Source organism: Porites lutea, chromosome 1 (genome assembly GCF_958299795.1).
Source record: "Porites lutea chromosome 1, jaPorLute2.1, whole genome shotgun sequence".
NCBI lineage: Eukaryota > Metazoa > Cnidaria > Anthozoa > Scleractinia > Poritidae > Porites > Porites lutea.
Window position 1 is genome coordinate 55366319 of NC_133201.1, and position 15929 is coordinate 55382247.

Genomic DNA, 15929 nt, shown 5'->3' on the forward strand with positions numbered 1-15929 from the left:
CAAAATGAATAAAACTACCATCTAATAAGCGATGGTATGACTCTGTTTGGATAACTAGTTTCGCTAAGGAAACTTATGAACAAGACTGAAATTTTGAATCCTTTTCTTCAATAACATTCAGGTATTTAAAAATTCACGGGAATTGCCGCCTTGTTCCCGACGGACACACTTTTACAAAAGAGAGGGCACGAGAAAGCAAACCCGGGACGCAGCGGGCAAAGAAATATATTAAGCTATGGTTGGGGACATTTCAAGCACTACAGATCCTTCGTCAGAGTACAACCTGAGTATCAGGAGAGGACAGCGCCGAATTCGACGAGGTGTTAATGTTCAAAAAGTCAGTTTTTCAAACTTTTTACGGTGAAAAAGTTACTTCAGTTAACACGTGTACAGTCAGTTGATAAAACCAATATTTTGATCATCACTCCGCATACTACAACGCTTATTAGGGAAGTAACCCCTTTTCGACACTTTATTACTTAATTTATGGAACTGAACAGATAATCTCAAGGATAGCAAAAGATTTGAAATGAAAACAAATATGACAAAAAGATACACGAGTCCAGCTTCTTGGTCAATTTGCATATTTTTACTTCCTTAGTCGTTACATTAGCGGGACAGACAGCCCTGACAGATTCGTATGACACAGATTGTTCTTTCAAATGTCAATGCAAAACGTGAAAATAGGAACGTCTACTTGTTAAGAGCTTGTTTTATTCAGTTCAAAACTAGCTAAGTCTTTTTTAGTTTTCTGTTAGTATACATATCACATTTACCCTGTGAAATCAATTCTTTATCGTTTAACCCGGTCCTGTACACACCGCCCTTCGAATTTTCACGGTCTTCGAACTTGAATGAAAAGAACACTGACTTTGATTTGTTTGCAAGATCTGTTTACGGGTAATTGTATCTGAATTATAGAGAGTTATAGGGAACAATAATTTTACAGAAATAAAGGTAAATGTTATAGGGCGGCAAACAAGAATTAATGAAAAACTTACATGCCGAACGGATAAAAAAAAGATTTTTAAAAAACGATTTTTTCCAAGACAATTATGCTGAACAAATATCAGGAGTGCGTTCGGCGTTGTGGACAAAAATTATCTCCGTCTCCTACCTGCACTGCCGGTCTGAGTCGCCTTGCTTAGCTTTTAAGCCATGACGGAAAGAAGTGCGGGTTTCAAACAGCTGTGTTTTAATTGATTGTACTGCGGCAGCAGTGCAGTGAAACATGTATCCTGTGAATCGTTTAATTTGTAGTCGGTAAATATAATCAAATAGAACAGTTGACTATATAATTTCTGTGAAGTCTGTGAATCTGGGAACGAGATGCATTCAACACAACTTGCATTGACTTAAGCTTCCTGGGGCGTATATTAGTTCTTTGTCTCCTCGCACTTTTTGTTCTTTGACGCACTCTCAATATAGCCTTCTGGACTTGGTTAGTTCTATTTTGGGAGAGTTTTTCAATAAATCATTAGAGTTGGAGATATTGACAATGGGAGCCTGCATGACCGAGAGCAATTTGATCCAAGGGAACGAGAAACTGAAAATGCTGGAGCGTGCACGGTTTCACTGAACTTAGGGTCTTTAGTTTACCAGGACTAACTGAGCAGTGCTCTTCGAAGCAAAATAAATGAACGTCAGCTTCAGTTAGGTGTCTACAGAAGCTATGAAAAGTTAACCTATATACCTATGACTTAAAAGCTTATTTTGCCTCCTTCACGAGCAACAAATATCAGAAATATACCCTTAGATGTATGGAGCTTTTTCTCCCCTCGCCAGATGTTAGCTACGCCACGCGTGAGGGGACAATAACCAGTAGTTTACCGGTAGTAGTGTTCCTTAACTGGTTAAATCATAGACTCTCTAAAAGTCCGTATTGCGAGAAAAGTCGACTTTCTCACGCTTCGCGCTCGTTCTTGCGGCTTTGTCGCTCATAAAAGTCGACTTATGGGCAATTGTAAATACATTACGGATGCTTTGGTACAGCAAAATTCCAGTAAAGTTCATGATCATAAATTAAAGTTGACCAAAAAGAGGATCAGAGAGCTTTCTTCGGCAAGAAGCCGATTTCGTGAGCGGAATCGGTGTTTTGGATAAGTTCGACCGGTTTTGTCTACAAAAAGGGGCAATGATTTGGTTTGTATACAACCAGCATATTTTCACTATTTCCTGCTAAGATTACCGCTTATCCATATGATGAGAAGTATACAACATTTCGAAACATTCGAAAACACCAGTCATCTTCCCCTCAACTAGACGCACCACTGACTTAATTAGCCAGCGAATACGCGATCTGAGAGAATCACGAAATGGTCGCCGATCATTTGGAGTATATTTTCATGTTTTCCACCTTTGATTTATTTCTAGCTAAGGGCATTAACAAAAAACAAGAAGGAAGATTCATTCGTCCGAAATCAGCTATAAACTAAAGGATGTCATTATTATATATGTGTAACACTGACAGTGAGATTTCAAAGGTAAGTGTATAACTTAGTCGACGTGGCTTTGTTAAGTATCATCAACGTGTCGCACACCAAATCTTTAAGTAAGACTACAACAATCAAGCTAATGAAGGCTTTCATAATTTCGTTCAACCGCAAAAAACAACGAAAAAAGGAAAATTGGATTGTTCGGTCACTTATATTTTGAAAAATTTCGGGCTTTTTTTGACTGATCCTTCAGTAAAATTAAAGTTAAATCAGTGGTTTGCTCAGATTGACTCCGTTGAAAGTAAACATGCCAATACATAGATTTGCTTTTATGTTTGTGTTTTCATAGACTTGGCAGACATGACGGTTTTCTTCAAGTTTGCACAATAAAAAGATCGATTTTGTGTCATCTTTAATTTAGGGTATTTTCTGTTCAAGAGAGCTTTTGCTTAACATTTCAAGTTATCATCGAATCTGAATTGTAAACCTAATTCACGTTTACTACATCTATTTCAAAAAATCTTACTGCACTGGGTCTTCAAGTTTTTTTTCAACCCCGCCATCGACGGGATTTCTCTAGTTACGGCCAAACACCAAGTGGACAAGACGTTGATTACTTGTTCTTAAGTTTCTCTTAACTAAGTGATCTGAGCTGATCTATAATCAAAATATAATATATGGAAATGATGAGAAGTAAATTGTTTAATGCAAAAGGAAACTATAAATTTCATGCTTAGAAATATATAAGTTAGTTACGTTCACAACGTTTCTTCTGTAACAGGTGAATTAGGAGTGACTGAAAAAGCGGGAATCGAGAATAAAAAACATCAGGCCACCCTAATAAAGTGCACCCAACAAACTTGAATATTCGTGAGATTTCTTCGACAATTCCTGCATGAAAGAAAGGCAATTCGAATTAGTTTTAGTCTTCGATAAACGAAAACCTTCCTATCACGTTCGGTTATTTTCACAACCGTTTTTGGCAATAACAACTTAATAGTTGTGCGGAACGTCTGGTGCCAACATTTTACATATTAGAGTGCGTTCCACGAGATTTTGTGTATAGCGAGCAGTGGTTGCGCGCTTATCGTGTCGAGAAAGAGAAAGACAACTTATTCCGCACAAAACCTTCGTCTTTTTGGTCTTCTTTTATTTGTCCACTTGACAGTTAACACGCCTAGGGCATAGCTTTCCTTATTTATGATTTTCTGTTTTCTTGTTAACGTACAGATTGACTTCGTCGGTTGAACGTATTTTTGTAACATTTATACAAAGACTGAAGCGCGCTCTACAGCAATGAGCCATGATTTGGGAGTTTTATTGCTATATAGTCTCAATCTTTCCAGCATGAAGTAAATTGAAGTCAGATGATAGCAAACCGGAATAATCAGAGACTCGTCAAATAGTTTTGTAGAGGGACTGACAGAATTATGAATCAGGAAAATTTAAAATTACAATTATGGTCCAAGATAAAGATTAATCTTGCGTATTATTTTGTACAATGATACTCTTCCCTGTTTAGGGTCTGATGGAAAAACACCAAAAAGCTCGTAGTTCTTTTTCTGGCGGTGCCGAAGAACACTCAGCTAGAACGGGCTTACTCTTACATGTACTCTATTCTTGTTATTATTTTTTTAATGACTTGTGAGAGGTACTCCGTTAAGACCATGCTCAGGATTGCTTCTTAAGCTGAAATCCATGCCTATTAACAAATATCGCAAGACAACACAAATAAGGAAGGACTAAGCCATTTTACGAACAATTTTATTACCATATAATGGTTTGAGCATTCTGATCGATCTTACAAAAATCATTAATCAGTATATTTCTTGTGGTAAATATCTTCACATCGTTTCTTCTAGACATTTTCTAGTGCTATATTTCATATATTTATTAGACATCGTAATTTGTATAGGTAATAGCATGATTTGTAGTGATATTTGGCATAAATACCACGAGTGATATTTCAAAATTGTTATACGAAATTTCACGAGCCGTAAGGCGAGTGAAATTTAAGACAATTTTGAAATATCACAAGTGGTATTTATGCCAAATATCATGTACAAATAATGCTATTATTTGTTTATACTACTACCCACAAAAGGTTTGTAATTTTCACATGTAGGTATTTCAAATTAAGCTGAAATACCACTGCTCTAAGCCAATCAAATTGCAGAAATTTCTCATGTAGTAGTATAAATTTCGGAATATTTGATAAGGTTCTCAGTAAACATTTCAATTTTTTCAACCTTTTTAAGTACAAATCAGATATTTTTCGAGAAAGTACAGAGACATTAACATTGACCTAATGAGTAAAGCGTAGAGTAAACGTTAATTTTACACGAAAAAAGCTGAAGTTTGCATTGGTTTCAAGAAAAACAAGAAATGTTCACATATATCGAACAATAGATAATGGTAAACAAAGTAAATAATAAAGAAGATAAATAGATTAACCTAGCCACGAAAATCATTCACTTGGCAAGTGTGCCTCAAGTGAGGGATCAAGAAACACTGCTGATAGACCCTGATAGAGAAGAGAAGCTTTGGAAGAAATTGGTAAGAAAATAAGCCTTAACTCTTAGACTTCACATTGTCCTTCAAAACTAACTATTTTTCTTTTGCAGTTTCAGAGTGATTTTCTCCGAAGATGTTTCGATCGTGTCCACTGTTTTTCCTCTTGCTTGTCCTTTTACTGGTAAGTTTACTGGTGAGTTATGTGATGTTACTATCCCCTTGTCAGTTAATTTCTGATAGGCCATTTTCGTGATGACATCATTTGACAACAACTTCAATTCGTTTTCGTTTTTGTTTTTAAATTTGTCAATCCCATTGAGTCTTAAAAATACTGATCGCAAATTTTAAAAAGAAACAACAGTTAAAAAGCGAAGAACTCTGCTAACTGTGAACAAATGATGTCATCATGCAATTGTCCTGCCCCCTTTTATAGCCTATATCGCCTGTACTCTCCTGTCCCTCCCTAGCACCAGGTTTCTCCATGTTTCCCCTCCGATACTTCCCTGTATCTTCAATGTAGCCCATGTTCCCCGTTATCTTATCTATACATTCTTGTTATAATATTCCTTCTACTGGGACTAGGTTTCTGAAAGGCCGATGAGCGCAAAAGGGATTAAAATTTTACTAGGTGATTGTTTTTAACTTCCTATATGTTAAATTCGATTACCATGCTGTGTTGCTGATACTGGATCTCAGAGTATAGGCTCAACAATATATTTTATTCTCCCATTACTTTTTCATGGGCAAGAGGCGTAGGCTTAAAATGTGTTATCCTTGGGTTAAACTTAATTATCCTTCGAGGAACCGTGCCCAGAACTCCCGTGTATTCCCATCGCCTCTTCATCCGTTCTTCTCATTTATAATCGCCTTATACTCCCAAATAAATTATCTACTCCCTTGGATCGTCGATGTACTTCCATTACCCCATACTCTTCTACATATCTCCTCTACGCCCTTGTATTGTCTTTGTACTCCCATATATCCCCGTACCCTTCTACATATACCCTCGTCTTTGTACTCCAATATATCTCCGTACCCTTCTACATATCCCCTCTACTCCCTTGTATTGTCTTTGTACTCCCATATATCCCCGTACCCTTCTACATATACCCTCGTCTTTGTACTCCCACATATCCCCGTACCCTTCTACATATCCCCTCTACTCCCTTGTATTGTCTTTGTACTCCCATATATTCCCGTACCCTTCTACATATCCCCTCTACTCCCTTGTATTGTCTTTGTACTCCCACATATCCCCGTACCCTTCTACATATCCCCTCTACTCCCTTGTATCGTCTTTGTACTCCCACATATCCCCGTACCCTTCTACATATCCCCTCTACTCCCTTGTATTGTCTTTGTACTCCCACATATCCCCGTACCCTTCTACATATCCCCTCTACTCCCTTGTATTGTCTTTGTACTCCCATATATTCCCGTACCCTTCTACATATCCCCTCTACTCCCTTGTATCGTCTTTATACTCCCATATATCCCCGTACCCTTCTACATATACCCTCGTCTTTGTACTCCAATATATCTCCGTACCCTTCTACATATCCCCTCTACTCCCTTGTATTGTCTTTGTACTGCCATATATTCCCGTACCCTTCTACATATCCCCTCTACTCCCTTGTATTGTCTTTGTAGTCCCACATATCCCCGTACCCTTCTACATATCCCCTCTACTCCCTTGTATTGTCTTTGTACTCCCACATATCCCCGTACCCTTCTACATATCCCCTCTACTCCCTTGTATTGTCTTTGTACTGCCATATATTCCCGTACCCTTCTACATATCCCCTCTACTCCCTTGTATCGTCTTTGTACTCCCATATATCCCCATACTTTCTACATATCCCCTCTACTCCCTTGTATTGTCTTTGTACTCCCACATATCCCCGTACCCTTCTACATATCACCTCTACCCCCTTGTATCGTCTTTGTACTCCCATATATCCCCGTACCCTTCTACATATACCCTCTACTCTCTTGGTCTTTGTATTCCCATGTATCCCCGTTCTTTTCTACCTACACCCTCTACTCCCTTGTGTCGTCCTTACACTCTTATATATCCATATGGCTTTTTAAGTATCCTCTCTTCTTCCCTTTTTCTCTCTTCTGATAGTACCTTTTATGAATTTGCAGGATAACGGTCTTGGAAGTTCCTCGGTGAAACCGCGGAGCAAGCGATCTTATCATCACCGTCATTCAACAAAGTTATCAATAAAAGACCTTGCTCTTGAGCTGGCAAAAAAACATGTAAGTAGCATTCAAAAATAAGATGGCACATTAAGTACTACTGTAAATGGTCTTAAGCCTTCTTTGCCATGTCACTTCAATTCAGCTTAAGTGTTTTTTGTCTCATCTGAATCTAACTTATTTGCTAGTTTCCAGGTTATATTATCATGATCACCTGCTCGGAATTTTCTCCGGTGGCGGATCCAGGGGAGGGACCCGGGAGGCCCGCCACCAACCCCCCTCTTAATTTAAGACCAAACGGAGGCCCGAAGAGCCGAAAAAAATTTTTCGAGACCGACCTCAGGGACCGATCGATCGATCGATCGATCCTCAGGGACCGACCGATCTCAGGGTCTGGATGACTACCCCCCTCTCACTTATCTGAAGGTCCGAATCCGCCACTGAACTCTACCTAGGCCTCCTCAGTTTTGAGCGCGGTAATGCGATTTCACCACTCACGAGCTACAGCCAAGCAGGTAGTTTCACTTTTTGAAACTTGCTTTCAGAATTGCTGTTGATAGTTAGTTTCTTTACATTGTGGGCTGTTGGAAATATACGCTGCTATTGTTAATTCTAAATGACAGGTGTCTTAATGATCCGTTCTTCCTTTTCACATTTTCAGTTGCTGAAGATGATCATCAATGAGCAGCATGACCTGGACAAAGCCAAGGAGAGTGTCTACATTCTTCAGAGAGGTTTGTTTTCCTTTGTTTTCGACGCGCAAACAAGGTTTTTTCATCACTAGACCACGTTATCACTGATTATTAACTACGCAAAACAAAGTCTACGAAGATACAACATTCGCGAATTGTGACGGTCCCATTTACCAAGTATAGGAACTGCAAATGGGAGATCAAACAGTGGATGTTAACTTTGTCACCAAAGCAGAAAACTACTTTCAGTGACCACCTTAGTGTCCTCCTGTTCACACTCCGAACTTGCTTTACACTCAATTTTATTATAAAACCATTTTTTAAAATTTTGTCAAGGTGGACACAAAGATCACTTCACTGACATAACACACAACTTTCAAGAGTAAGTTGTTTGATGACCTCCGGGGAAGTGTATTTGAGGGTTTTATACACCTGCACCTATCCCGTAGTCAATGACCGTTGGGGCGCCACAGACGTTGCAACCCTCTCCCTCCATTTTATTTGTTTTTAGCTTCTCTTACGGCGTGGCAAAACTTCAACCCTGTCCATTCGGCGATGTTGTTTTCCCAACGCTTCATTTGTCGGCCCCTTCTTCTCCCTCCTTGCACTGCTCCTTGTAAAATCGCCTTGGCAAGCCCTGATGATCTTGATACATGCCCAAACCACTTTAGGGTTTTATAGGTGTCTATAAAAGATGTAAATGTTTTGTTTCGGTGGGCCTCATTTAAAGGCACTCCAATAAAAGCTAATGAAAAATCAGAAAAATGACAAAGATAGTGCAAAATTATATCACAAGACCTGAGATTGGGACTTACGAGACAGAAATGGGAGCTAGTGGTCGGGAGTTTGACGCCCGTATCGCGGTCACATTACCTCCATGACTGACGTTTTACTATTTGATAATCTGCTAGGAAGTTATCATCAGATACAGTGTCTATTCCTTGCAGATAGCTGCACCCACATCAAGTCTATTGGTAAGCCTGTGACTCACAACAATCGGTACTATACTCAAGGAGCATGGATGAAAGATCCGCTAGGAATCATGGGTACTGAGACCATATTCGTTATGGAGAACTACCACGCTAACGTACTTGAAGAATTTGAAAACATGGACAAGTTCAAAGCAGGCATCGCTCGTAAGAAGTACAAACTGCCCTACAACTGGGACGGAACAGGAGGAGTGGTGTATGGACCTTACCTTTACTACAATAGGTAACTTTCTACTTCTACTTAAATATTTATACTTGGCAAAGGTTGCCCATCACGCCAAGGTAAAATAATGAAATAAAAAGAATCATGTAATTAAATAAATAAAATCTGTTCCCGAACAGTGCGGAGCAAAGAACAAATGTCCAAAGACTTTGTACTTGTCATACCTGTATTCATTCAATCTGAGTTGAGTATAGCCAACAGCAAAACGAGAGGCAAAAGGAGATTATTTCGTGGACTATATTTTAGCAGTGAAATTGTTTTCTGTCCTCTCCAGTGTATCGCTTCACCCCGAACCATTGTTCAAATCTCAATTCCTAGACGACCTAGACGCTGTTAGCAATTATTCGGTAATATTAATTCCATATGAGATTGCATTAATTGTCTAATATTTGTAAAGTAAACAAGTGACCGTCTTTTAAATGATATATTATTAAATGAGGCTGAGTATAATGTGAAGAATTATACAGGTCGAGGAGAAGGGTGGAGGACTTTAACAAGCTATAACACCTCCTCGAGGACTTTCTTCAAAACTTTGGCCTATTTTCTCGGCAGGGTCTCAGGACAGTGCCGGATCCAGACGTTGAAATAGGGGGGGGGGGGGGGGGGGCGGTGGCCGGTCATCCTATGCAATATCGGAAGAAGAAATTGATTTCGCAATCAAAAAACTGAAATTAAACAAAGCCCCAGGGTGTGGTAAAATATTAAATAAAGTACTAAAAACCGGGAAAGATATCATAAAAGGTCATCTACTAGAGTTATTCAATCGTAGTTTAAGTTCAGGTAAATATCCTACGCTCTGGAGTTTTGGCCGCATCGTCCCTATACATAAAAAGGATGATCGATCTAAAGCTGAAAACTACCGAGGCATCACGTTGCTCTCTGCATTAGGTAAACTCTTCACATCCATTCTCAATGATCGATTGTATGATTACTTGACCAAATTAAATTAAATTCTTGAAAAATGGTTGCTAGGTGTAAATAAATACTGCAGCAACAATGCATGTCAGGGGCTGAAACAGGAAGATTCCCAATAAAAATCGAAGCACAATATAGGAATTTTAAGTTTTGGCTAACTCTAACCAAACACCCAAAACACAAATTATCACACGGTGGTTTATAATGATTTAAAGCCGAGGATGAATAAGGAATTATGGAGCCAAAAAATCAAACGCGTATTAGACCAAATAGTGCTGGGATACCTCTGGACAAAAGCACATAAAAATGACATAGGAATCATGAACATTATCAAACAAAGACTGAAAGACATCGAAGTAATTACAAAGATGGTTAAGTGACGTTAAGAATGACGTAAGAAAAGATGCCAACCAAAAGAACAAACTAAGAACCTTTCGAAAATTTAAAACAATAGAAAATTATAAATGTGAAGATTATCTACGTCAGGTCACCAACATCCAACACCGGATAACTCTAACTAAACTCCGTCTAAGTAATCACAAATTGGCGATAGAGACAGGTCGGTATATAAGACCTTATAAGAAACCGGAAGAGAGGATCTGTCCTATCTGTAAAAAAGACGTAGAAGATGAAATACACTTTTTAACTCTGTGCCCTGCGTATCAAGAAAAAAGAAAGATTAAACAAAGAATACAGAATAGCAGTAAACAGAATGGCACCAGATGATGTTTTTCTACATGTTGTTAATAAACCCTCCGAGCAAGAACAAACCAGTGCAAAAGTGAAATACGTATTCGACTGCTATAAGAAAAGAAGATCATTAGTTCTTTAGGTTAACATTGATTATAGTTTCACTAGTGCAATGTGTGTTATGATTTTAAATTATTTGGATAAAAAGTCGATGAACATAGAACTGTATAAGACTCCAATTAAAGCATTGTCTTGTCTTGTCCATACCCTTAGATAAGGGGGGGGGGGGTGGTCTCCAAAAGTTTGGTCTAAAAATAAGGGGGGCTTCCTAGGCCCCTCCCCTGGATCCGCCACCGCAGGATATAAACAGCTGAGTTTTTTTTTCTTGCAGATACTCCTCAAAAAGTAGGTAATATCCATCGAGCACTATGTTTTGATTATTCTTGCATTTCTGCCGTTCAGTTTTAGTCAGAAATTCAGCTATTTCGTCTTCGGATGGCCATAAACACCATGCATTTTTTTTAGTTCACTCAGGAATAAACAGCTAGAGGCTGCCGCGCCTGAAAACGAAGTTGATCTATGGGAAATATACCATCGAATCAATGGTGAATTTCTTTTCATCTGCAAATTAGGTAAACGACAGCTGGATATGAAGAATTAGCTCGGGGCATTTCAAAAGGCGAAATATTTTTGATGAATAAAAGGGGAATGGTTCCTCTTCCCTTATCAGCTAGCTAGCTTGCCACGTTTGGTATCGAGCTGCACTCAAACCGATATTGCTTTCATCTAACGATATCTTTGAAATCTTTCAAGCGCATTCATTCCCTTACTATAATTTTTCTCTTACGGGACTGATACTTACAATTGGTGGTGTTTTTTGTTATTGCATGACAGAGCGGGTACGAACAACATCGTCAAGTATAATCTGCAGACTGAGCGTGAGGAAAAACAGATAGGCTTGCCTGGTCCAGCGAGGAAGACCAATTACCAGTGGGGTGGTTACACTCAATTTGATCTCGCGGTTGACGAACAAGGATTATGGGCCTTATGGGGCTACAGTGGTAACAGCTACAGACTGAGAGCGCAAATGATAGATGTATACAGAGGAATCTTAACCCACGCTTGGCACTTAAGTTCAAGTTCAGGTACTATAACACTAAAGAGCTCCCAAACTAAATACAAAATGCCATGCAGTATTATAAACAAGGCTAATGAACTAAAAAAAAAAACATTGTAAAATTTATCATTAATTCCAGAGCCATTGCAATAACCTGCCAGTAAGTAAACGGAGTCAACATCATTCCGTCCTCTCTCAAATGCGTATATCATTGGCATCCTTTAATTGTTTTAAGGTATCATCCACCCTTCAAAGCCTTGCTAGCGATTGTAGTTCTAATAATTACCCCTACAAACCGTACATTTCCTAAAAAAGAAATAGTTGCAGGTTACAAATAATTTCTTTTAAAAATCCAAAATTAACGCATTTCAGAAACAATGTTAGTTTGCCAAAGTAGATGGCAGTAGTGAACCCGATGAGATCGCATTGCCTCTTTACATGTTTGACTACAAAACCTTTCTCAGATTTTCGTCGAGTGCTTTTGTTCTTTCGTTATGAGCAGATGAGGTTAGGGATGACAAGCCATTAGTAATACCCGTGAAAAAAATAATATTAATATAACTCGGGAAAAAAAAAAAAAAAAAGAAAAGAAAAGAAATCAAAACTCGCAGACACAGTTTTTAGAATAACTAACTGACAAAAAGGTCACTTGGCCAAATTTCCACCAACTGGGTCACGGGTTATCGACTTGAAATGTACGCTCCACATGAGTTGGCCCGATTTTCATTTCGAGTAAAAAGGGAAAATAAGTAGATTCCTCAGTCAATAGAAGGTTTTCACATGACGTTACTGCGGCCATATTGGTGTCCCAAAACAATAAAACGGTGGCCATGTTGGTCTCCCAAACCAGTCCTGTGGGAGTTGAACTCTTTTCTTATGCAAACGCTTTCTTTTATTCCAATAAATTCGCATAGATGCTGGCCATGTGAGTGAAAACACTCTATTAAATTAATTAGAATGTAAAATATTTTTCGCCACATAAGTCAGCGCAAATATTAAATTTTTTCGCTATTTTTTTAACTGAGAAGTTCTGGACGAGTTCTATCTAATTATCTTTAAATTATAAATTTGAAAAAAAATGATGATTTTTTTTTTCCATGACCTTTAAACTGAATATCATTTAACTTGGCAAGTCTGCATTACTCATTCAATTGAAGAGTCAACTTTGCTTACTGTAGTGGGAGCTAGTTTAATTGACTTATTCCGAGTGTCCATTTAATATTATTTTGCAGAAGTTATGAGCTCAATGGGAAATGCTTTTGTGGCCTGTGGGGTGATTTACTGTATTGACTCCTATAACTCCAAGACAACAACCATCAACCATGCTTTAGACACCAAGACTGGAAAACAGTGGAACCCCAACATTCAGTTCACCAATCAGTTCGGCTACAACTCCATGGTGGCCTACAACCCTAGGGAAAGAGTGCTGTACGCCTGGGACAACAAGCGTTTGGTCACTTATCCCATCACATTTGAGAAACTTTAGGCTAAGTACTGGATCAGCGGGTGATGGGTTTGAAAACAATCTGATATTTTAAAGGGATGCTTAGCTATTAAAAGGAGAAAATGGGGCAGTTCAAAGCAACTCAAGAAACTCAAGAAACAACTGAACAACTATACTGAACTATGCAGCCGGCGTGGCAGGCGCAAAAAAGTGTGACCGCTTTTGATTTATTCACATTCTTTCGTACAGATTTAATCCAATCAGAAGTCAGCTGGAAACTGTCCTCGACTTCTGATTGGTTAATGTCTGCATGAAAGAATGTACGTTAATAATAGGAGGTCACACTTTTGGGCTCCTTGCTGAAATAATACCTGTAAGTAGTCCAAACGTCCACACACCATACAGTCCAATATTGTAGAGTTGTTATCGAATAATTATATCAACCGCTCAAAATTTCAGTGGTGACCAGTTTAGTGGCGGAATTTTACTGAAATTGTTGTTTTTTCTCTTCTTCTTTTCTCAGCGGTCTATTCGGTTTTGGGCATAAAGCTTACGGAAGAATGTGTCATGGGATCAAACGCGCTTATGTGATCTAGCCTCATTTGTTCATTAATTAATAAACTGCTGTTAGCACTGGGATGATTAATTAGTTAAATAAAAGTGGTTAAATCGAATATGCATCTTATTTTGGTAGTTTTTGTTTTTTCTTTGCGCAACGACAATGCTTGAAACAACGAGTGATAAAAAGTAAAGGGCGAAAAGAAAAGAAATCAGTTGGACTCAGTCAGTCGTTGATTGCCTAATGCCGTAAACGACTTGTCCTAGGGATTTTGCCCTTGTCAAACCCTGCCGGTTGCTAGAAGGCCCTAGGATTGCTAAACCAATTACAACCTCTTGAATCAGAAAGCGTAGATTCTGATTCGGTAGCGTCCCTCTTTTTGGAAGGGGAGATTGTCTGTAAACTAACTAGTAGACTGCTGCATGCAGGCTAAAAACACTGCACTGTCTTCGGAGCTTGTCAAATGTACAGTAGCACTTTTGAATAGGAGTGAGTGGGTGGGGGCGGGGAACGCGGTTACTCCGCAGTTAAAGTCAGGGTGTAGATCGAAAGAGGGCAAAAAATCCCCCCACCCCCCACCAAAGAAAAATTACATCGACCAAAAATTAATCGCAGGAAAAAAAAAAAGAAATCCCATGCTGAATTTCTGATCCTTTAGTGAAATTTTTCCACAAAGGATTAAATGATATAACACACAGAAAATGGAAATGGGATGTTTGTGGCGGTTAATTCATTGTTACCCCCCCAAATCCCTGCTTAAATCAAGGCATCCAAAAAGCACTCTCCAGATTTTACTGCCCCCCAAAAAAGAATGGAAAACTTTTAAAACTTCCCAAAATACCTCAGTCATCTCCGACACTTTAACTTCGACTCCACCCCTCCCTGGGACTTAGATTAGATTTCTTCATTACTTGTAATAGTGTGTTCAAAGATTTTGAACAAATACGCCGCAGAACTTGAAGGACAAGTGAGTTTGGTCATGCCCACAAAGTTTTCCTTTTCCCATGCATCGCCCGCTCATTCCACCAAAAGTGGGTCACTCGGTGGATTGAGGAACAGGAGGCTATTTAAAGGAGGCTAAGTCTTTTTAGCTAAGCTACATGACTATCACTCCTACTTTAAGAAATAAAAAACTCACTCTGTCAAATAAACTTCTGCCCTGCATTGTCTGCATTGTTTGCTTTGAGGAAGTCGCGTGTGGCTTCGTGAAGTTTCAGACAACCTATTAAAATGTGCAGGCGTCTCATGGATCAGGCTTCTGTTTAATTACAACCTCATAAAATAACTTAACTGAAATTCACATATCCCATATTGCCATACAGTTAACTAAAGGTAGTTTTTGGTGACAATCTACATGGAAACTCATTGTAAACATCGGCGGAATTAAAGCTATCCATGTACAGTTCACCTGACCCTGACCCTACACCGAAGGCACAGAGCAGGTTGTCCGTAATAAATAAGAGGTGCTCCGGACGGCTTTTTGGAGGACTTCGGCGCCTTTGATGCCACATTTTTAGAATATCACTGACATTTTTTAAACTAGTATTCTGAGTTATTGGTACTCCGGTCAATTCATCCACGCCACAGCGCGAAACAAAAAGAATAGGGCCTTCATTTATAACTTTCTGTAGACTGCAATGCAGCAGTATTTTTGGGAGCGGGCGACAGCTGCTTGTTATGTTTATGTTGCCCGGCTATGTTCGTCGGTGGTGCCGTGGCTGCCATCTTTGATTTTGTGGCTGAGAAAGATTGGGGAGAGCAGCATCCATTGGAATAGATCGCTTAGGGCGAAAACACAAGGTGGAGTGAGTGGGGGCCAAATCCTCTATTTTTTATAATTCAACATTGCGTTACGCGGGCAGAACGTCATCTCATGCGCACCCCAAAGAAAACGCCTACAATACACTGGCCTACAGATTCTTTTATCTATATCGTAATTTTACTGTAAATGCACGGTAAAGTGAATCGCCGAGATCGACTTTAGGGGCCACATATGTACCGCTAATACTTCCTTTTGAAAAAATGAAGATATGATCTTCGCAACGGTAAGTGCAATTTAAGCTGTGGCAAATTAACCCGAAAAAAATTTCGGCACTTCAACGGGATTCGAAACCTTGGCCTCTGCGTTAGCGCTGCAGTGCTCTAACCA

At 39.1% G+C, this 15929-nt stretch overlaps 1 protein-coding gene across 4 annotated transcripts in view; it reads left to right on the forward strand.

Moving 5' to 3' along the window:
- The first annotated feature begins 4866 nt into the window (after positions 1 to 4866).
- The window catches only part of LOC140922231 (olfactomedin-like protein 2B), a 35787-nt gene continuing 24724 nt past the window's right edge, over positions 4867 to 15929 (forward strand). The window contains exons 1-7 of one of the 4 annotated variants that reach the window (XM_073372217.1): positions 4867 to 4991; positions 5060 to 5130; positions 7098 to 7211; positions 7813 to 7885; positions 8791 to 9055; positions 11555 to 11805; positions 13010 to 13526. In XM_073372217.1, coding sequence (XP_073228318.1) covers positions 5083 to 5130; positions 7098 to 7211; positions 7813 to 7885; positions 8791 to 9055; positions 11555 to 11805; positions 13010 to 13263 — 1005 coding nt within the window. In that variant the 5' untranslated portion in view covers positions 4867 to 4991; positions 5060 to 5082 and the 3' untranslated portion in view covers positions 13264 to 13526. Of the gene's footprint in view, positions 4992 to 5059; positions 5131 to 7097; positions 7212 to 7812; positions 7886 to 8790; positions 9056 to 11554; positions 11806 to 13009; positions 13527 to 15929 lie in introns of those variants that run through there. The other 3 variants (XM_073372251.1, XM_073372225.1, XM_073372242.1) reach the window with 3 other exon arrangements.